Source organism: Melanotaenia boesemani, chromosome 11 (genome assembly GCF_017639745.1).
Source record: "Melanotaenia boesemani isolate fMelBoe1 chromosome 11, fMelBoe1.pri, whole genome shotgun sequence".
In the NCBI taxonomy this organism is placed as follows: domain Eukaryota; kingdom Metazoa; phylum Chordata; class Actinopteri; order Atheriniformes; family Melanotaeniidae; genus Melanotaenia; species Melanotaenia boesemani.
The window spans coordinates 20,413,884-20,436,811 of record NC_055692.1 but is presented as its reverse complement, the minus strand read 5'-3'; the positions used below and the strand labels follow the sequence as shown (position 1 = coordinate 20,436,811).

The window sequence follows — 22,928 nt, the reverse complement described above, 5'->3', positions numbered from 1 at the left end:
TTTAACCTCTGCAGTACTCTCCAAACATGACAATGAGTGTGTGAAGTTTCTGGAAGCAGGCTGGCTCAGTTGCTCAGTAACCTGTTGTGGATTGGAGAAAAGCAGAGAGACATGATGTGATGTTATCCAGGCCAGTGACTTTCCCTCCACCACCCCCTGCCTAGTCGGGACAGTTGCCCAAGGCTCCATCCTTCTACAATCCATCTGCATCTCAAAGCCCTCCATGGTTTCTGTCCATGTCTCTTCTGTCCTGTTATTTAAGTGGTGACTCTGCTACATTCATCAGTTCTTCCTCTGCAAGTATTAGACTGTACAAAGAAAACAAATTGAAACAAGCAAGAGGATAATTCTTTGTATATTTGCATCCAGTGTGTATGAGACGGTGTACACACACATCAAACACAAGTTTCTGCCTTCTGCACACAATTCAATATCCAGAATTCAAACTTCAGTATCATAAAGTATGGAGACAGCTTTTGAATAATTTATTCATCTAAATGGTCAACTTTTTTTAAATAAAATCTTTTACCAATAAAATACTTTTTCCATCACCAGAAGCGAAGCAAAGAAACATCACCACCATGTTGCCAGGAAGATTTAGTTGGAACTTCTGCAGATACTGTCTTTTAAGCATTGGTGGTTATCTATCTTTTAGAGCATCATTAAGTTTTTTTTTTTATTTACACTATGGCTAGTTTTCCAATATTTTCTAATGTCACCCATGAATGTGACAGGACCTTTTACTCTGTCTCATCCAAAGAGGTGAATTACATGCAGATAGACATAAATAAGTGGTGCACAGTCTGAATTCCTTTCCATGCAATTCTATTTGTAAATTGCATTCAGTTATTTAAAAGAAAACTTGTTTAAGACTTAAAGTGAGACCATTAAACTTGAACTGAACAGCTGCCAATGTTCCACATGTAAAAAAAGGATAGCCAGTAAAATCTTGTAATGTCAGTAACAATATCTAAAGATATGCGGGATAAGCTGCTGTTTGCCATAACAAGCTAGTAGCCACACCAGACCTAGTCAACATGACAAAGAAAAGAAACACAGAGTGCATTTAACATTTTTAGACATGAATTCAGCTTTCCATTTGAAGCCTTCACATTTCAGTAGTTCTATAGTTTCCCTTTAAGCCTTATTAGATCTGTCACTGGGATGAAAGAAAGCATTGAGGATGAAGCTAGGAAAGGTTTGCACAGAGGTTAATACCCAACAGAACTGTACAGACTGAACATTTGGCCACTTTGTGGTTTTTAATTAATAGTTGCGTCTTTCAGTACTCTTCTAAAGATTTTTGTTGATTTAACTTGTGAGTGTTTTTTCTCTGGAAGACTTTGCACTCTGATCACTGCAAATGTGCAAGTCCATTTTTTAAAAAAGGCCAATAAAGGATTATAGATTTTTTTTTTCCAGCTAAAGCAAGTAAAGCCAATAGTTGCATATTTTGTTGCTCAGATGTGAATCCAAATGATGGTTCAGTTTACATTCTGGATAAACAAAGTGTATTATCATGCTCATATTCTCTTCAAACAAAATGTTGTTAAGAAAGAGAGCTCATGAACAGATGCCTGGTGTGGATGGTAAACTACTAGCTAATAAAGCCACTTTGGTCACTTGTAATTGTCATCCGGCTAAACTGTGATTTCAGTATGATATAAAAAGGTAGTTGGTACAGAAAGTGAACATAAGCTTGTTTTTGATCCATGTTTCTAACTTTTATTCAGTGCCCACCATTAATTGTTATCATGTACAAAGGTTCAATGTTCCTGAACGTTCCCCATCGCCTTCCTCTACTGCAAAGTGTACAGCTCACAAATGTAGCTCCTCTTGTATTGTATGTGTATTTGATATTATTATTATTATTTCAATATAAATCTGGAAAGATTTATTGCAAACGGAGCGATGGACTGATGATGCATCATGGCTGAACAGACATTTTACTTTGTTTTTGTGTTCGATTGAAGCCATAAGTGGGAGTACAAGAAGATGCGTTTGTAAATTGAATCATGTTTCCCTTTTGTGAAAGTATGTGGGACTCCATTTGTGATGTGTTCATTTTGTCTTTTTTATTCTTGTATTATGTTTTTGTAAATACACAGAGAAGTTTCATGGGTTTTGAATATGCTGGTATAAAGCTTCTCTTCCCTTAATGTGGCAATGTGTAATGTCTTCTTCATCTTTTTATCAGTGAGGGTGTTTTATTTGAGTCTATATGGACTAACAAATTGACAGTACTGTGGAAAAGTTCTCAGCCACCCCTCATTTCTTAAATAATGGTAGAAAGATAAAAAACGATGAGAAATAGGGTCATGAAAACATGTAAACTTCTAAAACATAGTGTGTGCCCTCCCAACAAGATTCCAGTCTGAACTCTGTTACAAGCTTTCTTTTAATTTCATTACATAGTATTCAGGAAAAGTTCTCCAGGCTTCTCTACTGCTTCAATAATGTTTAGGTCTGAGATCTGGAAAAGATTCATAAGACCTGTTTTCACTGATTTCTATTCTAATCCTTCTGCCATTTGACACATTCAAGCCCTTTCTCCATATATTCCTCCATTAAGAATAACTTCTTATTGGCAAAAAGGGATAAGATGGTCCTGATTTTGGTTTCTGATCATTTATAACAGATGGGAAATTTAAAAAAGTGGCTGTGAGATCTATTTACTGTGTGAATTGGAAGGATGGATTCTGGTCAAAAATGTTTTTTGTTGAACAAGAAACCTGAAGATCAGGAGGATCCTCTGAAAGTTAGTTAAGCACTTTTTTCTTGGCTATTTATCTACTCGATCACAGCAACTCCATTCATGTCGAAAATAGATGTGAGATTGCATCTGTGATCATGTGATATTTGTACATTGCATATCTCCAAATAGTTGTATTTTTGATCAGTTAAAGAGTGAAATAATCCAGATTTACAAATAAATATAAATAGGAAAAGTAGGAAACTGCTTTCAGTATCAGAAGAGATCATATAGTACAGATCAGCTTGTCATCTCTGCAAAAGTTATATAAAAATAACTACGTTTGCTTAAATGGAGTTTTTTTTCTACCGTCATAGTCTCTGGGAGATTTCAGAACGTTTTTCTTAAAAACTGTTTTTAATATATTAGATATATTTTCCTGATTTCTGCAGAAAATTGTGTATCAAAGCACCAGAGTAACCTGGTGTCCACTTTGGCTCTATAGTGATGCATTTGAGCAATTATTGCTCAATCCCATCATTACACACATCCCCCACCTCAGACCCCCTCAGATCCGTCTGTTATATAATGTGTCGCCGGCCAGTCTTTACCCCAGCCGACCTGCCAGAGCTCAGCTCTCCTGTTCTTGCTGTCGCATCCACTAGACTATCATTTGACTTCTAAACATGTCTGTTCAGCTTTGTTTGGCTTTGCTGGCTCTCTCCTCATTGACAGCTGCGTCTGATCCAGACTGTGATGAGCTCACTAAGCCTCTGGAGGATCGAAGTAAGGTACGACGCTGTTAGAATTAGAAGTAATTAGTTCTGGTTTTGTAAAACTGAATCTTTTTTTTCTTCTTGTTTTTAAAGGCACCATGTGTGGTTTCATGTATAACTTAGCTAAATCCCTAGAGTGTATTTATTGCCTTATGTAGAACAGTAAACAACAACAAACTAAATACTACCATATGGGGTAGTATTTCCACAGGCTAGAGAACAAAAAAGTGTATATTTGAGAAATATGAGAATTTTGGTTAAAGACAAGGGATTTTTTCTTAATTACTTGTACACAGCAAAGTTTTTATAATGCAGGTAACTTAAGGTGAACACCTTTTTTCTGGAAAGCAGTTTTTTTGTCATCTCTGTCTAGATTCATGGAAAATGGATATTCCATGTTGGAACATCAGACAGCGAGGAGCAACTAAAAGCAATGAAAAGTATTTACAGCTCCTGGATGGAATTGTCACCTTTACCTGGAAGCGATGAGTTCAGCCTGCGCTATGGAGACAAATAGTAAGAGCTGATCGTCTGACAGTGACTGTTAACACCTTTAAAGCAGTGTATAAAGTAACCAATCTCATCAGCTTGTCATGTTTATCTCTTTGTAAGTGATGGAAAATGCTACTATGGAACTGTTAATTCCACCACTTCTGGAAACTCTGTCAAAGTGACATGTAAGTAGATCATAAAGTGTTTTTATTGGTAATTTTAACTAACCTCCAGTTGAATTAGGCCATACACTCATAACTCTTTTTTTATGCATCAAATAGTTTACTTTAACTCCTCCGCTTGTGAGCATGTTGGGAAACATCTGGTGACGTGCCCTGACTGTGCCGTCTGGACAGATGAAACCACATCAGAGGTGAACGGGGAAACCAAAAGAAGCAAAAGCATTTATCTCTTCAGTGAGTTTAACTCCTTGCAGCCATTTAATTAGAATCAATAATAATAATGTAAATAATTAAAAACCATTAAACGGTTAGGACACATTTATTAAACAATGCTTTACTCCTCCTTCATGAACTCCAGCAAGGACTGGAAAACTTGATCCTTCTCATCTGGAAGATTTCAAGAAGCAGGCTGAGTGTCTGGATTTTTCCTCTGAGTTCCACTATCCAGAAACTACAAGTAAAATCCTTTTTACCCATCTGCTCATGTCAGTTTACATTCAGTGGTGCCCAGTAGTAAATTCGGCTTGATTTGCTTTCTGTTTCAGATCTTTGTCCTGATGAGCAGGAGGCGGCTGCAGACGTGAAGACTGAAGAACAATAAAGAAAACACATCGCCACCTTCATCCTGACACATGAAATCATTGCTTTCTTAGTGAAATCTGGATTAATATATGATTTTTTAGACATGAAGAAAGTTCCCAGTGTTACACGTTTGTGTGTAAAACAATGAGCTACACCCTTCTTTACATTGTTAATCATTGGATGCTTAACATTTTCAGTAGATGCAGCTTGCTGCAGAGACTTATTTCACATTTTCTGTCACTGATTAAAACTTGGAGACAAATATTCTCTTTTTTTCTTCTATGCATCGAAAGCTTTTATTTTATTTGTAAATGTGTATTGTAAATGCACAGCATCAATATTTCCTCAAATTTGTAAGAGGGGTTTTTGTAAGGGTTTAGATGTCTTTCATCTTTTCTGGTCAACTTTTATTTTGAAAAGTGAAGTTGTACACTACTGTTCAAAAGTTTGGGGTCACTTCCCTATTGAATCCCATGGCAAAGTGACCCCAAACTTTTGAACAGTAGTGTATCTCACAAAATATGAAGCAGTGATTTTAGTAAAGACACAAAGATCCGTTCAGGACTTGTATAAAAACATAACATATATCCTGTAACCAAATGACTTCATATTATGAGAAGATTGAATTTATGGTGAGACATTTTCACTGCATTACTTATTTTAGGGGTTCACTGTCAGAGAGAGAGAGAGAGAGAGAGAGAGAGAGTTTTATTCAATTTCTCCAAGTTAATTTATTTTGAGACAGGTGGAGATTATTTCACACCAGTGCATGCATGACTTATTCCAAATGCTTTGCAGTGTGGTAACATGACAAAGAAGCAGAATCTGATTGGTTTCTTTGTCTGAGGTTTAACTTAAACAAGACTGTGTCAGTCTTGTTTTCTCAGAGTCTAATTCAAAGCCACTTTTTTCATGTTCTCAATACTGGGTGCACCTGGCAGATGGAGTTTTATGAGGCTGCTAGAAACTTCTGGTGTAATCAGCCTTCTGCCAAGTAACTCTGTGTTACACAAGGTGGTAGTTTGTCTGGTATTATGCTTTGTCAGGGATTTGTAGATTTTTCCAAACAGTGTTACATTTTGATAAAAAAGCTGCCAGATAAACATTTTTTTTCTGATTTCTTAACAAAATATTTTAATAATAGTAGGTCAGAGCACAATAACTGCTTGGTGTCCATTTTTGATGCATTGAGCCATTACTGCACCAGCCTATAATGAACATGTCCCCCACCTCAGACCTCCTTCTGTTATATAATGTGTTTTTTGCCAGTCTTTATTCCAGCCATCCTGCCAGAGCCTCGTTCTCCTGTGCTTGCTGTCGCATCCACTAGACTATCATTTGACTTCTAAACATGTCTGTTCAGCTTTGTTTGGCTTTGCTGGCTCTCTCCTCACTGACCGCTGCATCTGATCCAGGCTATGATGAGCTGATTAAACCTCTAGAAAATTGAAGTAAGGTATGTTGATCAGAGAACTGACAGTCTTCTTGAAGCTTAATCAAGTTTTTTCTTTTCTTTATAAAAGCTGCATTCGTGGTTTCATGTATAACATAACCAATGTCCAAGGGAGTATTTGCCTTGTGGAAAATAACTAGAGCATGTTTTATGCTGGCGTGTTCACATTATCATGAATTCAGCAAACACCACCAGGGTATTAAACAGTATAGTTGAGGGGAATAAAGAGGTCATTTTTAGTTAAAGGAGAATTTTGGTTAGAGACTGATAATGGGGTGTGGTGGTTATCACTGTTGCATCACAGCAAGAAGGTCCCTGGTTTGAATCCTAGTAAGGGACTTAATGTTTGGAGTTTGCATGTTCTCTCCAGGCACTCGTGCTTCTTCCTCCAAAACATGCATTAATCTGTGACTCTAAATTGACTGTAGGTAGGTTTTTCTGTTTCATTTGTCTCTCTGATGAGGTTTTGTGGAGTTACTTGAAGACACACAACTAACAAGATTTACTGTGGTAGACTTCAAGCTGAAACTGAGTAAATCGACATGTAAAATTATTAATTGTTATTCATTTGAGAATGGAGCCAATATTTTCCTGAGATTTGAAATCTACTATGTCAAAATATAATCAGCTGCTCACCAGACAACCATATGTGAACACCTTTCAATTTCACTGCAAAGTAGACTTCAGTTTTAGTAATCTGTGTTTAGATTTAGGAAAAATGGATATCTAATGCTGGAACATCAGACAGCGAAGAAAAAATCTAAATAGCTGAATTATCCAAAAGCTCCTGGATGGAAATCTTACCTTTACCTGGAAGTGATGAGTTCAGCCTGCACTATGGAGACAAAATGTAAGTGTTGATCTTCTGAAAGTGGCTGTAAACACCTTCAAAGAGAGCAGTGCATAAAGCTAAAAATTTTTATGAGTTTGTTATGCTTGCCTCTTTTTGAGAGTGGTGGAAAATGCTGCTATGGAACAGCGAGCTCCACCATTTCAGGGAACTTGACTAAAATGACACGTATGAAGGGGTATTTGAGTTTTGGCAAATTTAACATCCTCCAAGGACGTTACCATCTAATAACTGTGTTCTGTTTAGTTTACTTAAACGCTTATGAACATTTTGGAAGCATCTGGGGACGTGCCCTGACTGTGTCCTCTGGTTAGACAAAGTAGTGACAGAGGGGAAAGGGGAAGCCAAAAAAAGCAAAAGCATCCATCTCATCAGTGAGTTTAACTCTTTTCAACCATTTACCTTCAATAAGTTACTAAGAACAACAACAATTTCATATGGCTAGGATGCATTTTTCAAACGACATTTTCTTCTCTTCCATGAAAATTTTCTGTTTCAGATCTTCGTTCTGAATGAGCAGCAGCCTGCTGCAGACGTGAATATTGAACAATAAAAAAAATCACATTGTCACCTTCATCCTGAAACATGGAATCACTGCATTCTTGATGAAATCTGCAATCAGATTTAGTTTCTTAAACATGAAGAAAATTCCCAATGTTTAATTCTTCAAATTTGTTTTGGAACAGCTAAGGCATCTCATTGCATCTTTCCTTTAACAGAATAACTTCATGGAGGTTACATAAAATTTTATTTATGATGAGGTATTTTCATACCGTTACTTTTTTTAGGCCTCCTTGTCTTTTACTTTTTATTGTTATTTTTGTTTTATTTAAGTTCCTCAAGTTCTTTTACCGTCAGGCATCAGGAGATTATTTCTGTACACTGCACAGTGTGGTGGCATGACAAAGAAGCAAAACCTGTTTGGTTCGTTGTCTGCAGTCAAAATGCTGTAAGAAGCACAAATAAACATTTTAGAGCAATATTTCAGTTTATGTTCTAAAACAAAATCTGTTTATTATCTAAATAAAAAATCATAATATGAGAGCAACACCTTCTTTGCGTAGGGCAAAGTGCCAAAATTACTTGGCATCTGCTTTTGTCTCTACAGTGATGCATTTTAGCAAATGTTGCACAATCTCATAATTGTGCCAAACCCCCACCTCAGACCCCTCTGTCCTTCTGTTATAAAAGCTTCTGTCTACCAGCCTTTATTCCAGCTATCCTGCCAGAGCCTCGTTCTCCTGTTCTTGCAGTTGCAAGCACCTGACTGACAACTGACTTCTAAACATGTCTGTTCAGCTTTGTTTGGCTTTGCTGGCTCTCTCCTCACTGACCGCTGCATCTGATCCAGAATGTGATGAGCTGATTAAACCTCTGAAGGATCGAAGCAAGGTATGATTTTCTTAGAAATGAAAAACTTAGAAAAACTTTTGCTTTTATTTTAAAAGCCTCCATGCATGGCTTAATGTGTAACTTATGTCCGATGGGGCACTTGAAGGCTTTCAAACTGCAGGATGTCTTTTTTCTTAATTCCATAATAATAAAAAACAAAAACAAATATGGAGTCTTGAGCGACATATATCCACAATCCAGAAAAACACATTTGAGTTAGTTGAACAATGCAGCAAAAGTCCAATGCAGGTGATGTTAAGGTTTTTCATTTTAAAGAGACAATAAGATTTTAAGTTCATGTCTACATTCGATCAGCTAATCAACAGATTGTCAGAACACCTTTATAACTGTACTTGAAAGTGGGCTTCAGGTTTACTCATTTGTGTCCAGATTCAAGGAAAATGGATATTCTATGCTGGAACATCAGATAGTGAGGAGCGCTTCAAAATACTGAAAACTGCCACAAGCTCCTGGATTCAAATCTCACCTTTACCTGAAAGTGATGAGTTCAGCCTGCGTTACGGAGACAGAATGTAAGTGTTGATGTTCTGAAAGTGGCTGTAAACAACTTTAAAGAGAGCAGTGCATGAACCAGCTTTTTATGGGCTTGTCATCTTCCTCTTTTTGAAAGGGATGGAAAATGCTACTATGGAGCAACTAACTCCACCACTTCAGGAAACTCCATCAAAGTGACATGTAAGTAGATCACAAACTCTGGCAAATTTAATGAATCACCTAAGTGTATTATAATACCATAATTCTTTGCTCTGCCTCATTTAGTTCACTATAACTCCACTACTTATGAGCTTGTTGGAAGGTATCTGGTGACGTGCCCTGATTGTGCTGCTTGGACGCATGAAACAGTAACAGAGGTGAACGGGGAAGCCAAAAAGAGCAAAAGCATCTATCTCTTCAGTGAGTAATTCTTTGTTTAAAATAAAAGAGTACCAGCGTTTTAGCAGAGATTTTTTTTTTCTTAATAAAGTTTTCTTCTTCCTCTTCCGTGAACTCTAGCAAAGACGGGGAAACTTGATCCTTCTCACCTGGAGGATTTCAAGAAGCAGGCTGAGTGTCTCAATCTGTTGTCAGATTTCTACTTTCCAGAAACTACAAGTAAGATCCTCTTTGTCTGTCTACCCATCCCAGTTTACAGTCAACAGCGTTAATTTGACTTGATTTCCTTTCTGTTTCAGATCTTTGTCCTGATGAGCAAGAGGCGGCTGCAGAAGAAGACTGAAGAAGAATAAAGAAAAGACATCATCGTCACCTTCATCCTGAAACATGGAGTCACTGCATTCTTGATGAATTCTGCAATCAGATGTAATTCCTTAGATATGTAGAAAATTACCAATGTTACTGGCTAGTGCATAAAACAATGAGCTACACTTAGTCTGCTTCATTTGATTAATTATTCTGTGCTTAATATTTCCATCTGACACTTTTGCTGTATGAAACGGAAATAAAGAAACTGATTTTACATTTTCTGTCACTCATTAAAACAATAAAAAATATTAATAATATTAAGCAGTTTCTGATAAACTATGGCCAAATTATTGTATTTAATAATGAACCAGAAGTCTATCTAAAACCCCAATTACAAAAAAAAGTTGAGAGGCTGCATAAAATGCAAATAAAATAGTGCTGGACAACGATTACAATTTTTAATCGCGATTAATTGCATGACATGCTGTGATTAATCGTGATTAATCGCACAGTTACGCATAAAATGTCTCTTTCCTTTAAAAGAAGGCCCACAGCTATATAAAGAAAATCAGGGGTCTCTAATCTGCGACTCCGGAGCTGCAAGTGTCTCTCTGGACCTTCCACAATGCCTCTAAATACATGGTTAAAAAATTTTTTTTTTAATCTATCTTTCTTGTCATTAGGTTGGAAACCAGGGACTTTTTTTTGTTTACTTTACATAATTTTCCACAAATATCTACATCCCTTAGAAGAAAGTCTGTTTATCCTCTTTTTATAAAGGCTTTATGTTTTTCTGTATTTTAAAACCTAAAAATGGAAATAAAAATGTGGTTCTTCAAAAATAACAAATATCCTATGGTGGCTCTTCATTAAAGATATATATATTAAGTTGCCTTTTTGCATCTCTAAAGGAGTTTTATATAACTAGCTGAGGGGAAAATGGCTCTTTGGATTGGAAAGGCTGCAGACCCCTGCACTAAACACACAAACAGATTTAACTGCAGTTTTCTCTTTAAACAACAACAGTTAAAATATTTCTTCATATATATTTATAAAATCAAATATTTATGAGAAAGAAGGATGAAATGTTCAGGATTTACTAACTAAAAGGTAAAAAGTCAGCAGGATTAATTTAAAGCTGTGAAGCTGCTTCCTTCTAAACACAGAAGGAACAATATGTGATGAATATCATCATCAGGTGAACAGACAGAAAGCAGGATTAGAATCTCACAGCTTCTAGATGGTGAGGAGAGAGAAATATTCACAATATGCACAATAACTTCCATCCATGCACCTTCAGTGCTTCATTATCTAGATTTCTGGCCTATCAATTCTGTAACCTTTCATTCTTAGCTTGACTGTTTAGCTTCACCTCTGCACCTGCAGCCTCCGCTACCGGGAATTAAGGGGTTAACATCTCGTTTCCGGGTTCAGCGTCAGGTCTGTAGATGTAACTATAAACATGTGTGGTATCCACAGAAAGTCCAGAATCTCAGCTAACAGCTCAGTAAAACAATTTCTATGACCACCAAACACAGTTAAGACAACAAACAATTCAAAAGCCAGGTACACAAAGTCTGCAAAATATGTAAACAAAGATGATGTCTCCCCATGAACACGAACAAACGACTCCTCTACTGAAAGCTCACATCTCACAGATTCCACAGCTGGAAGTTTCATCTCGCTACGACCAAGATTCACCGAACCAGAGGCAGAAGAAGGTCCGTTTTATGCTTCACGTTGTAAAAGTCCAAAAGCATGTCTTACCTTTTCTGTTCTGTTCTGTACGGGTTTTGACAGACAAAGAGAAACGTCAGTTCTTCTTCTTTCTTAAGTTCCATACAGAAAATGTCTCTTCATTCTAATAAACCCGCTCTCTCCTGATTACATCAGACTCACCGCTGCAGCAGGGAAGGGAGACATGGACGCCATGTTTCTGTTATCAAAGCCAGCAGCCAGCAAAAACCAAAAAATGAATGCGCAATTAAAAAAATTAACGGCGTTAATTAAGGGTTGCATTAACGCGCGATTAACGCGTTAACGTGCCCAGCACTAAAATAAAATAAAATAATGATTATTAATAAAAATCATTAACAGTTGATCATAAACAACATACCACAAGATAGACGATGAAACTGGGACATTTTACCAGTTTTTAAATGAACTCATTTTGATTTTAATGGCAGCAACACATCTCTAACAGTTGGAACAGGGTCAACAACAGGCTGGAAAAGTAATCGGCACACTCAGAAAAACAACTGGTGAAGCATTTGGCAACAGGTCAGTAACATGACTTGGTATAAAAGAAGTTTTTCAGAGATTCGGAGAGGCCACAAAAGCAGGCTAAGCTCTGCAAAGAAGAAGCCATATGTAAACATTCTATGCTACAGTCATTTAGCAGACACTTTCCTCCAAAGCTACTTACATCTGAAGGTAGTTAGGCGGTAGCGTTAAGGGTCTTGCCTAAGGACCCAACTGGAAGGTGTTAATATTTGTCCCTTGTGGGATTCGAACTCAGGTCTCCCACACAGGAGACTAGCTGGGCATGATCTAGATACATGATCTAGATAAACTGCCATCTTCTCTGGACCAAAGCTCCTTCACAATGGTCTGACTGTGATGAGATGAATAAAAAATATAAATTGTTTTTGGAAATCATGACACCATGTCCCAATGATTAAAGATTAGAGAGACCGTCCAGTTATCAGCACAGAGTTCAAAGCTCTGCATCTCTGATGGTATGGTATGGCAATAGTGGATGAGAAGCTTATATAAAGTCACCAATGCTGAAAAGTACAAAGCGGTTTAATAGCAGCATATGTTCCCATCCAGACAGCTCTTTACGGGAAGGTTTTATTTTGCAAGACTATGCTAAACCACAAACTTCATTCACCACAACAGCATGGCTTCGCAGGAGAAGAGTCTGGGTGCTGAACTGGCCAGTCTCCAGTCCAGACCTTTCAACAGTAGAAAACATTTGGAGCATCATGACATGCAAATTTCAACAACGAAGACCAAAGACTGTTGAGCTGTAAGAATCCTGCATGAAGGTAAGTTAATTTGTATTTCACATTTCATGTACAAGTCAATTTAAAATGCTTTATATTAACCATTAAAAGCATCACAGTGCAGCAGAGTGTAGAAGAAGCATTAAAGAGTACATAAAGAGAAGCAAAATCATTTTAAGACATACTTAAAAGGGTGTCAAAAATCAAATGAAATCCTAATAAAATCATGTAAAATAACTAAATTAAATTTAAAATTATTAAAAGCAATCAATAATCTACATAACTTAAAAGATACCATGTGGATTTCATGCATAGGCACATGAGAAATTAAGTGTTTTTAACCTGGATTTAAAAATGTCCACTTGTTTGCATCAACCAGAATGAGACATTTCTCTCCTAAAACTCCAGTAACTGGTGTTTTCACTTCCCAGGTGTTTACAGGCCATTGTTAAAAGAAGAGGGGATGCTACACAACGGTAAACATCACCCTGTTCCAACTTTAATAGATGTGCTGTTGCCATCAAATTTAAAATGAGCTAATAATTTCCATGAAATAGTAAAATGTCTCATTTTCAACACCTGATATGTTGTCTACACTCGGGAATCAGAAATATAATAACGGTTTATGACATTTGGAAATCATTGCATTCTGTTTTTATTTACATTTTACACAACATTAGAACTTTTTAGAATTGGGATTGTACTTTAAATGAGTTTTTGGAAGACATTTGTCAGTTTTTTTCTTTAAGCATCAACGCTACTATAATAACAACAATGTATTCTAAATGTACAGTATTAATAACTCCTTGAAATGTGTACGTTTATGTAAGAGCTCATATACCCTTTTCCTTAATGCTCTCTACATCTTGAAATATAAAATATATTTTGATGTAAGTTAACACAGAATTAGTAGGTAGACTGGTATTATAGTGCTCTAAGATGGGAAAGTCTTGTACAGTTGATTATTGCAGTCATGATGTCTTACTTTCTGCTTTTAACCTTGTTTTTTCGTGGTCTTATAGTAGGCAAAATGATAGATGGAGAAATCAGTTTCACTTAGTTGCAAGAGACTTTTTGCTCAAACTTTTCCACAAGCTATAATGTACTGCACATCATGATCATTTCTCTGAAAAAAGGGAAAATCCATTTGCACTTTTTCTGCATAATTACATCTGCTGGGTTTTGTTTGTTTTTGGCTATATAAAGCCAACTCTTAAAGAATGCAAAGTTCTTCAGGAACAGTTGCTTATGAAAGAAAATGCACTCCGTTTCCTGCATTTCCCGTGGGATTGTATTTCAGATTGTTTGGAAAAAGTTGTTTGCACTTAACAAGACTGAAGATGAGACAGTGTTATTCTGAATCTATTTGCATGATAAACACGAATTTAGACTGATGAACACAGACAAAACCAGAACTTTAATGAAAAACAAATTGCATAACCAAGTAGTTTATGGATAAAATTACTAATATTTCAAAGTCACAGCTGTTGTTAAAAGAGAAGAAAAAAACACATGTGGAGAGATACTACTCTGCATGTGTGTGTTTGGCTTTCTTTTTATTTTTCTGCCTTTATGTGGGTGAATAAGACTTTGTCCAAGGTTGTGTTCACATACTGAAAGATGCAGGGGTCCTTTTATTCAGAGTCTGCCAGCTGGTCATTATGTAAGAAGATAAATAGGACACATACCCCTGCTGACTAGAAGCGAAAAGTGAAACACTTTGTTCCCAGAGGAGAGATACAGTGTGTTTGTGCTTTTGTTTTGTTGTAGAGACATATGTCTTTTGCTATAGTCACACTGTAAAGTGTCATCCACCCCCCCAGACAGAATTACTTTTAGTCTAAACATTTGCAATAAGATCTGGGTTATGGTCGCGCATGTTTATTGGTAACTTTAATGCAATGCAGCATAATGTCCTCTGAAGCGTTGGAAATGACTGTTTGTGTGTCTGTATGTGTGTGGCCCAACCCACTATTAGAACCCGTCCCCCCCAAGTTCACTGGAGGAGGCTCTAGCTGGCAGCAGGATTCCTGACATCAGTGTTGCTCTCTGGCTGCCTGCTGTCTCGAGCCATGGCTACACAGCTGGTTGTAACTCTGCTGGCTCTCACCTCCCTGGGTGCTGCATCTGAACTGGACTGTAAAGAGCTCGTTAAGCCTCTGGTGCTGGACAGCCACAGTCCTGTGAGTATCAGCCGTCATTTGTTAAGAGCAAGTCATGTGTGAAGAGGCTCAATACACAGTGGGTCCGATGATGTAACCCAGATAGCTGAGTTTTTATGATTAGCTGCAGTGTGATGCAGGGCTTTTCACCTTGTAAATTTTGAATAGGTTACTGGGAGTACTGATTTTTTTACAGCCTTTAAGTTTAGTCATTATGACTGATATTGTGCAGTGGTAAATAAAACTACGACCTAGCTATTAGCTCAAACGTTACTGGCTACACTGATTACCACTATCATCATATCATATACTGTCATTTATTAATGCATGTGACAGTTACCAGCATAGCATAATTTGGTTTGCTTAACTTGTTCAGGGTTTAACCACATTTAACTTTCTGCATTACATCACACATTACTGCAGCTTCTATCTGTGCATATGCATCATCATCCTTTTACTAGAAAAGCTCACTATTCTATCATGAACATTAATAATAGTTAAAATTTTTATTTATCTTTTGCATAGTAACATTGCAAGCAAACTCATCAGATGAAGTTACCCACTTGTCTTTGGATGCTTTTTTTATGTTCTGTGTCTTTGTGCAGATCTATGGAAAATGGGTGCTGCACGTTGGCACTTGGGACAACCTCGGCCTGAAGGCTGACCTTGTCTCTGTGAACAGCTCCTGGGTGGAAATGTCCCCTTCCTCACACAGTGAAGTCATTACAATCTACTGGGCTGACCGCCTGTAAGGATTCAGTCACTCAGACTTCATCACAGAGAAACATTAAGCTGCACAAAGTTTAAGTGTAAATTAAAGAGCTGATGTTGAATCCTTTTCTCGCCACAGAAATGGAGATAAATGCCTTAGCGGGATAGCAAATGCCACGGTGTCTGGAATGACCAGTCACAGTACTTGTATGTGTTTTAAAAATGTTTATTGTGTTGTCTTTATTAGTCTCTCAAGCTTAAGGCATTTATAAGCAATAATTTATATCTATATTGAATTGACTTTGTCTGATGTTTCCCAGATATCATCAATGGTCACACTTCCTATCACGATGGGAAGTATTATGAGACCTGCAGTGACTGTCTGCTGTCCGAAGACACCACTCTTCTCCCTGATGGCAAATCAAAGGGACGATACTTATTCCTGTTTAGTAAGACATTTTTTAATCACCCCATCACTTGTCTGATCAGTTGTTGTGGATGCAGTCTCATATCTTCTCCCCCCTGGCCCCTCTTTTAAAGCACGGACTGGCACACTGGAGCCATCAGAGTTGGAGACCTTCAAGAAGCAGGCAGAATGTCTTAAATTCCTTCCAGAATATCACTTTGTAGGCACAGGTGAGCAATCATTCTACTCAGTCCTCTCACCACCCAGCCTGGCTACTGACGTAAACCATCATTTTGTGATTTTTCTCTTTATTTCAGATCTGTGTCCAGATCACAGGGAAACTTCTTCACCTGCAGTCAGTTCAGACGATGACACTGAGGTTGAGCCAACTGTAGAGTAGACATGTGACAGCCCTGTGAAGAGTTTCCACAAACCCACAAGTCCTGTTTAACATGCACTAAATTATGTTGTAAAGTAATATGTTTTGGAATGGAATAGCATTTTACTGGTTTATGCATCAACATAATCATATATTAAGGCAACACTGTAGTTTAGCATGTAATCCTAAATCTGAAGTCCACACCTCATGAAAATCAGTATAGTAGTACTAACCTCTGCTGCATGTGTGTGTGTGTGTGTGGTAAATAAAGTTTTTAATCTCCCTCAGCTGTGTTACATTCATTTCTATTCACTGTGATGTTTTTTATTTTTTAAAATTCAAGAAGGTGTTCTAACTCTGAAGACATTTCTAAACTTATTCAACTCTGCTAAAATGCATCACCGTTCCCTAAAACAAGCTGTTGCTGGGTAACAGTACTCAAAAGGAGGAAAAAGATCCTTTAAACTGTCACCACAAGGAGCTCACAGAGTCCCATGGTGAAACAATCTTAACTCCACTGACGAAAAGCTGAGTCTGATCCTTTTTAAACATTTCAACAGTCCAAGACAGGTCATGGCGCTTTGCCGGAGTTTATTCAGAAGCAACAGTGGAGGCAACAGAGGACCGTTGAGCTGGCCTTTCAGATCCAGGCAAAAGAAATCTGCATGTCTGTGACTGGCCATTGAAAAGAAAAAAAACTTTAACTGGAGCATTTGAGCATGTAAATCTTCCTCCTCCCCTGCATTGGCACTTGCGCAACAACTTCTTTTGTAAGTAAGCTCAGAGGGAAAATGAATCTGCATCAGAAGGTTTCTGTTGCCGGTTCGGTAACGTCTTCTTTCTGGCCATGGCTCTGCCAGTTGTTGTGTTTCTGCTGACTCTCTCTTCCCTCAGTACTGCATCTCCACCTGACTGCAAAGACCTGGTCAAACCTCTTTGGCCAGAGGACACCACAGTGGTAAGTTGTCTTACTTTCTAATTTATCCCAATAATGATGGTGTTGTCCAGCCATCTTTTAAACATACAATTATCATAAATATATCTGTTTCTATTAAAGGTACATGGAAAATGGGTGTATGTCATGGGAGCTGGAGACCCCATGCCATACCACATTGCAGTGGGGTCCATAAAAAGCTCCTGGATTGACTTGTCACCTACTTCTAACAGTCTAATTCTAACATTACGATGGGGAGACCACTTCTTGTGAGTTTGGTGCTTTATATGGTGATTAAATTTATGAAGCAGACACAAAAATAAAAATGTTGACCTTTATGTTTTTTTAAGCTTTTGTCGACTTCTCTGTTTTTCAGTAACCGGTGTATCTTTGGGGAGGTAAATGCAACCATCTCTGGACTCACCACCACATTTCGCAGTATGTGGCCACAAATAGAAAAATTTTACTCTTTTACCCCTAATAGGAATGAAAGATATTGACGCATCAATATCAATCACACTCTTTCCTTCCTTTTGAAGAGAACCTGTCTGACCACAAAGGTTACATCCTGCAGACTTGCTCCGACTGTCTGCTGTGGACAGACACCTTCCGACAAAGAGACATCACTGGCAGATACATCATGCAGTTCAGTAAGTCCTGTTCTCATCCAGACATTTAGCCCAGAGGTTTAAATGTGTAAACTTCCTTCTTATTTCTTCCATTTCTTCCAGCAAGGACAGGAAATATAGATCCTAAAGATGTTGAAATTTTCAAGAAACAAGTAGAGTGTCTGAGGTTTCCACAAAACTTCCACAGCTATGATGGCAAGACAGGTGAGCTACTACCAAGAATCTGCTTCAAAGAAATGTTTAAACAACCACAAGGTGGAGATCTTCTACTGTGAAACACAGCACTTGTCATCCCTCATGTTTGCATGCAGCAAAACACTGTTAAATAATGCCACTGATACGTAGGTTGGAAATGAAGCCAGTTTCTGTCTTCTAAACTGTCCTAAACTTTGTCCCTCTTTGTTCCTGTTTCAGAGCTGTGCCCTGATGACAAAGAGAATGAGCAGAAATAAAATGAAACAGGAGAAAATACAACAAACATGTTAAGAAAACATGTATGGTTTGTGCTTGCTTTTGTTTGTTTTATTGGGTTGTTGCTTTGATTGAATAATCTGTATTTTTCTTTAGAGGTTTTCAAACTGAGAGGCTGGCTTCCACCAGAGAGCTGCCTCAGTTTTCACACTACCCATCCAAAGAGAATCGTGTGGATATATGGGTGTGATTTGGATAAGAAGAGTCCAAAATTATCTTTTGTGTATTTGGAATGTGATGTCTGAACTAATAAAAAAAAAATTAACCGTTTCTGATAGATTTCTGATTCCTTTTTTTATATTATTATTATTATTAAATTAGTAACTGACAGTGTAGAAACTAAAACTGGAGGTGTTATTTGGAGAGGTCCATCGTCTCAAACTTTGAAAATCCTCTGCTGTGTACACTTTTTTTATTACATACCCATCTGTACATCAGGATAATAAGTCAATCAATACAAATATTTACCTATAAAAAATGCAGATGAGGGTATAATGAATAGATTATTCTGTAAATCTGATGCATTGTGTTCTAAAACACTGCAATTATTACAAATAATTGTCATATGCAAAGCTTTTGAAATCAAAACTAATACACAAGCATTATTTAATTTCCACATTTCATTGAAAACAAAAGTGAAAATGATGCTATAAAGAATGACAAATGAACTTACATCTGACACCTTCAACGTGGTAGGTATCCAAACCTGATGTTACTTTCAGTACAAATAAAACCAGCATTGCTGGAAATTTAAGAGTTTCCTTTGATTCAACCTGAATATTTTCTTAATGAATCCTTCACAAAAATACACACTGAATCTAAAGGTTTATATTTTGGATATATGTGCAAGTATAAAAGCTTTCTCTGAGGGAAACTCTTCAAGTCTGTTTACTTAAGCCACCAGCCTGCTGTACTGGCTCTCCAGCTCAGACTGAAAACCTACCAACTTGACAGATCTGGTGGTGTGTGTTTCTGAGCTTATCTCTGCCTGTACCAGTCGCTTACACCTGAACAGTGCAGCCACCTGCTTCTGGCACTGAGAGGAGCCGTAGTAATAGAGGACTGGATCCATACAGCAGCTGATGCTGCCTATACACATGGCAAGCAGGTACGCCTGGTAGGAGTCATCACTGGACTTGTGGGCAAGCTGAACATAGTGAAGCATCAGAATTATGTTGGTTGGTGTGAAGCAGAACACAAACACAAGCAGCACCACCACAACCATCACTGTAGCCCGAGTCTTCTTGGAGCGGTTCTCCACATTGGCTGCTGTCAGAGCCTGAATGATGCGTACATAACAAACAGTGGTGAAGATGAGAGGAATGAAAAAGAAGATGGAGGAGTAAATAGGGAAGAAGTAGAGATAGTAGGTTTGTAGCTTTTCCACATCCTGCACATCATGACAGGTGGTAATTCCCAGATCTGATAAGTGCATGGTTTGTCCTGAGGCCAGGAGGGGGGACACGCCAGCCAGGGATAAGAGCCACATGGCAACACAGACAGCTGAAGCAGTCTGAGGGCTACGCCACATTAGAGAATTCATGGGGTAAACCACAGCCAGGAAACGGTCAACACTGATACACATCACCAGCAGGACTGAGCAGTACATGTTGCAGTGAAACGCTGCTGTGACAACTCTGCACATGAAGGAGCCATAGATCCAGTCATTTCCATGGAAATGGTAGGCGATTTTGAAGGGAAGGAGCAGGCCAAACAGCAGATCAGCACAAGCCAAGTTTAGCATGTAGATCACCGCGGGCTTCTTTGGACGGATGCGATACACAAACATCACCATGGCAATAAGGTTGAGGGGCACACTGATGATAAAGACCAGAGTATAAACAGTTGGGACAAACTTTGTTGCCAGATGACCCTGGAGAAAATCTTTTGTTTCCTCTGAGACTACAAACAGCTTTTTGTGGCGATGGCCATGCTTCTTTACCGGCTCCCGCTCCGTGTCCAAGCCTGAACCCCCATCATCACTCAGCATGTCTAAACCAGACAGGTCGATATAGTCTGCAGGTTCATCAGCGACCAACACAAAGTGACCAGAAAAAGTCCGCGGGAGCAGCATGGAGCCTTTGAGAGAGAGACAAATAAAGCAGTAATACACATCAGTGATTTTCAGACTCACTTCCATGTTCCCATCTACATCTTTGTAAAGGCTCCATCATAACTTTGGTGTTGATGTTTCATTCCATTAAACAAAACAAACAAAAAAAAATCTGTCATTTTAATCCAGGTGTTGATCACAGTGCAACCAACAACTTCCACAATAAGAAACTGACCAAAGTTGGAATATTTTACAATTTTAGTAACACACACACTTTGCAAACATGATGAAATAACTCATGATGCTAAAGCCTGGCAGTTCCAGGATCTATTTGTCATGTGCAAGTTTTTGCACACAAATCATATAAAGAGTTTAATTAATTTTACTACCCAAGAGTTTACAAGTACAGATAAAATAATACAGGCTTTAGTATTTTTTTATGTCAAAATGTTTATCTTTCTACTTTCATATGAATATTTGTTGCCTTTCGTTAAATTTACAAGCATCTTTATTAACTTTAAGATGTGGACTGTAGGTTGGACAAAACATAGAAGATGTCACTTTAGTTTTATAGTTTTGATGTGACAGACTAGTGTAGACAATTTATTTAGCAGTAACATATTTAAGCACAGAGTGCAATAAATCCTTCAGATTGTCCCTACAATACTTGCATATTCTAGTTAACCTCAATATTAAGGAATTCCACTTGTACTTGATTATCTTCATATTTGCACTTTTACACACCACAATCAGATTCATTCCTTCACCACTGTGATGGACCATGTTACTGTTTTTACATGTGCTGGGAAAAGGGTTGCTCAGTTAAAGTATTTTCAATGTTATTCATTTTCTATATGAGGCTAAATGTGCTGAATCTTACTACCTCAAACAAGAGCAGAGCAGTAAAAACTAATCTTAAAACGTCCTCCATAAACTAATTGACTGCGACGATCAACTTTACCAAGTTTGAGAAAGCTACTTACCATTTTGAGATGGGAGTGCAAAGCTTTGGCTGGAAAATAAAAACAAGCCTGTTAACAGGTGAAGCATGATTTTACTGGTTATCCTTACAAATATTTTACAGGGGAGTGGAAATTATGTGTTTGCCAACAGAGTTAGTGAAGTTTCTGTCATCATAAAATTCAAGCAGGAATCTCCGCCTCCCTGCTCTGCACATCTCCTCCCCTTTACAGAAAAAAAATACTTCGAACCACAAACCTGAAACTCCAGATCAGAATACTTTCTAAGTTGGAGGCTGGTAGACAGAGAAATTAGATTTTATCTAAAATAAAAAAACAGGAACACAGAGTCATTTAAATGTTATTTATTATGCACATTACATAAAAAACTGCTCTAGCTTTCACGAGGAATTAAAATACATTTATTTTAATGTTTAAAAGGCACAGGTAAACTGTAGTTTTGTTATAGTCAGGCAGACTAGCTTCATTGCTGAACACAGTGCTCCTGCTTCTCCTGTAATTTCCACCCAACCCCCTCACCAGAGTTACAATAACTGTGTTTTATACATGAAAACTATTACAATGTCATTCCTAAAAGTACACTTACAATCACCACGTGGAAAAATACAGAACAAGCACGCCAAGTTAACATTTCATTTGGTGCATTTCATTAAATTAAAAACAGATGGAAAAAAATCAAACAGTGTTACGCTATGTGAAGTTTTCAGACTACAATGATTTATTTTTAAATAAACGCAGGACTGTGAGAAGGCACAGCCAGTTTCCTGACATACTTTTGTCACTCTGCTCCCAGCATTCATTTTCCATAGAATTTCTTGTTCAGGAGAAAGATGAGTAAATTGACGTTCACTTTGGCTTTATCAAACATCTTCATGACAGCCACGCCTTCATACTGCAGCTGCAGGAGGTCCTGCACAGAAAATAAGATATACTGAGAAGCTGAAACAGATGCAAACATTTGTGGGTTTACATAAATTATACCACTGAAATAAATCAGATAGATAGATACTGCAGGGCATTCCTGAAACTTTTTCCATGATATTTCTGGCCAGCAGTCCATTGAGAGGAAGAGCAAAATTAACCATTTGACACTGAGGTTTAGTGCTGACTGGTGCGCTGCTTCATTTTGTGAAATTCTGACGCACTTGGGAAATGTTTACCTGGAAATGAAGCTGGACTTTTTCCATCTCAACCCCCATAAACTTAGCCTTCACCTCAAAATCGCCAACTTCCTCAGCAGGTGAAATGTCAAACATGACATTTTTGAACCTGAGGGATAAAAGAGACAATAAAAGTGGCAAAACAGGACATGTGAAATAGAAAAGAACGTTTGAAATCTAACCTTGGATGTTCAACAGCACTTTGGAGAAAATCCAAATATAGGTTACTGTCACATTTCTGACCTATTACACATTAATGCTCTCCTCTTCCAATCTGGTTCAGGCTTCAGTGAAGAGTTTAGTAACAGCAGTAAAAATAAATAGGCGAGACCTATTTAATAATAATAATAATAATAATAATAATAATAATATATTTTTCTTTCTGTAAAGAACTGCTAACAAAGCACATTGTT

At 37.7% G+C, this 22,928-nt stretch overlaps 5 protein-coding genes across 6 annotated transcripts in view; 3 read left to right on the top strand and 2 right to left on the bottom strand.

The window, feature by feature from the left end:
- Nucleotides 1-2,159, top strand: part of si:ch211-130m23.3 (uncharacterized protein LOC558547 homolog) — a 65,059-nt gene extending 62,900 nt beyond the window's left edge. Inside the window, 1 exon segment of the mRNA XM_041999668.1 lies at nt 15-2,159. Within this exon segment, the coding sequence (XP_041855602.1) occupies nt 15-44 (30 nt within the window). The 3' untranslated portion in view covers nt 45-2,159.
- A 1,130-nt stretch (nt 2,160-3,289) lies between these two features.
- LOC121649107 lies at nt 3,290-4,988 on the top strand. The gene is made up of 6 exons (XM_041999669.1): nt 3,290-3,483; nt 3,842-3,984; nt 4,081-4,145; nt 4,242-4,376; nt 4,501-4,599; nt 4,688-4,988. Exons 1-6 carry the CDS (start codon nt 3,379-3,381, stop codon nt 4,741-4,743), a joined length of 603 nt encoding a protein of 200 aa, XP_041855603.1. The 5' UTR covers nt 3,290-3,378; the 3' UTR covers nt 4,744-4,988.
- Nucleotides 4,989-14,635: 9,647 nt separating this feature from the next.
- LOC121649459 lies at nt 14,636-16,575 on the top strand. The gene is made up of 6 exons (XM_042000308.1): nt 14,636-14,813; nt 15,398-15,540; nt 15,643-15,710; nt 15,824-15,952; nt 16,044-16,139; nt 16,227-16,575. The coding sequence occupies exons 1-6, from the start codon at nt 14,703-14,705 to the stop codon at nt 16,307-16,309; spliced, it is 630 nt and encodes a 209-aa protein (XP_041856242.1). The 5' UTR covers nt 14,636-14,702; the 3' UTR covers nt 16,310-16,575.
- A 1,801-nt stretch (nt 16,576-18,376) lies between these two features.
- Nucleotides 18,377-21,657, bottom strand: f2r (coagulation factor II (thrombin) receptor). 2 transcript variants are annotated; one of them, XM_042000306.1, is made up of 3 exons: nt 21,594-21,657; nt 21,359-21,387; nt 18,377-20,401 (listed from the first exon to the last, which is right to left on the bottom strand). In XM_042000306.1, the coding sequence occupies exon 3, from the start codon at nt 20,394-20,396 to the stop codon at nt 19,215-19,217; it is 1,182 nt and encodes a 393-aa protein (XP_041856240.1). In that variant the 5' UTR covers nt 20,397-20,401; nt 21,359-21,387; nt 21,594-21,657; the 3' UTR covers nt 18,377-19,214. The 2 variants fall into 2 exon arrangements, with proteins under 2 accessions (XP_041856240.1, XP_041856239.1); XM_042000305.1 differs by lacking the exon at nt 21,594-21,657 and having other exon boundaries at nt 21,359-21,538.
- A 27-nt stretch (nt 21,658-21,684) lies between these two features.
- Nucleotides 21,685-22,928, bottom strand: part of iqgap2 (IQ motif containing GTPase activating protein 2) — a 35,904-nt gene continuing 34,660 nt past the window's right edge. Inside the window, exons 37-38 of the mRNA XM_042000299.1 lie at nt 22,516-22,624; nt 21,685-22,265 (exon numbers count right to left, since the gene is read on the bottom strand). Coding sequence (XP_041856233.1) covers nt 22,152-22,265; nt 22,516-22,624 — 223 coding nt within the window. The 3' untranslated portion in view covers nt 21,685-22,151. The remainder of the gene's footprint in view (nt 22,266-22,515; nt 22,625-22,928) is intronic.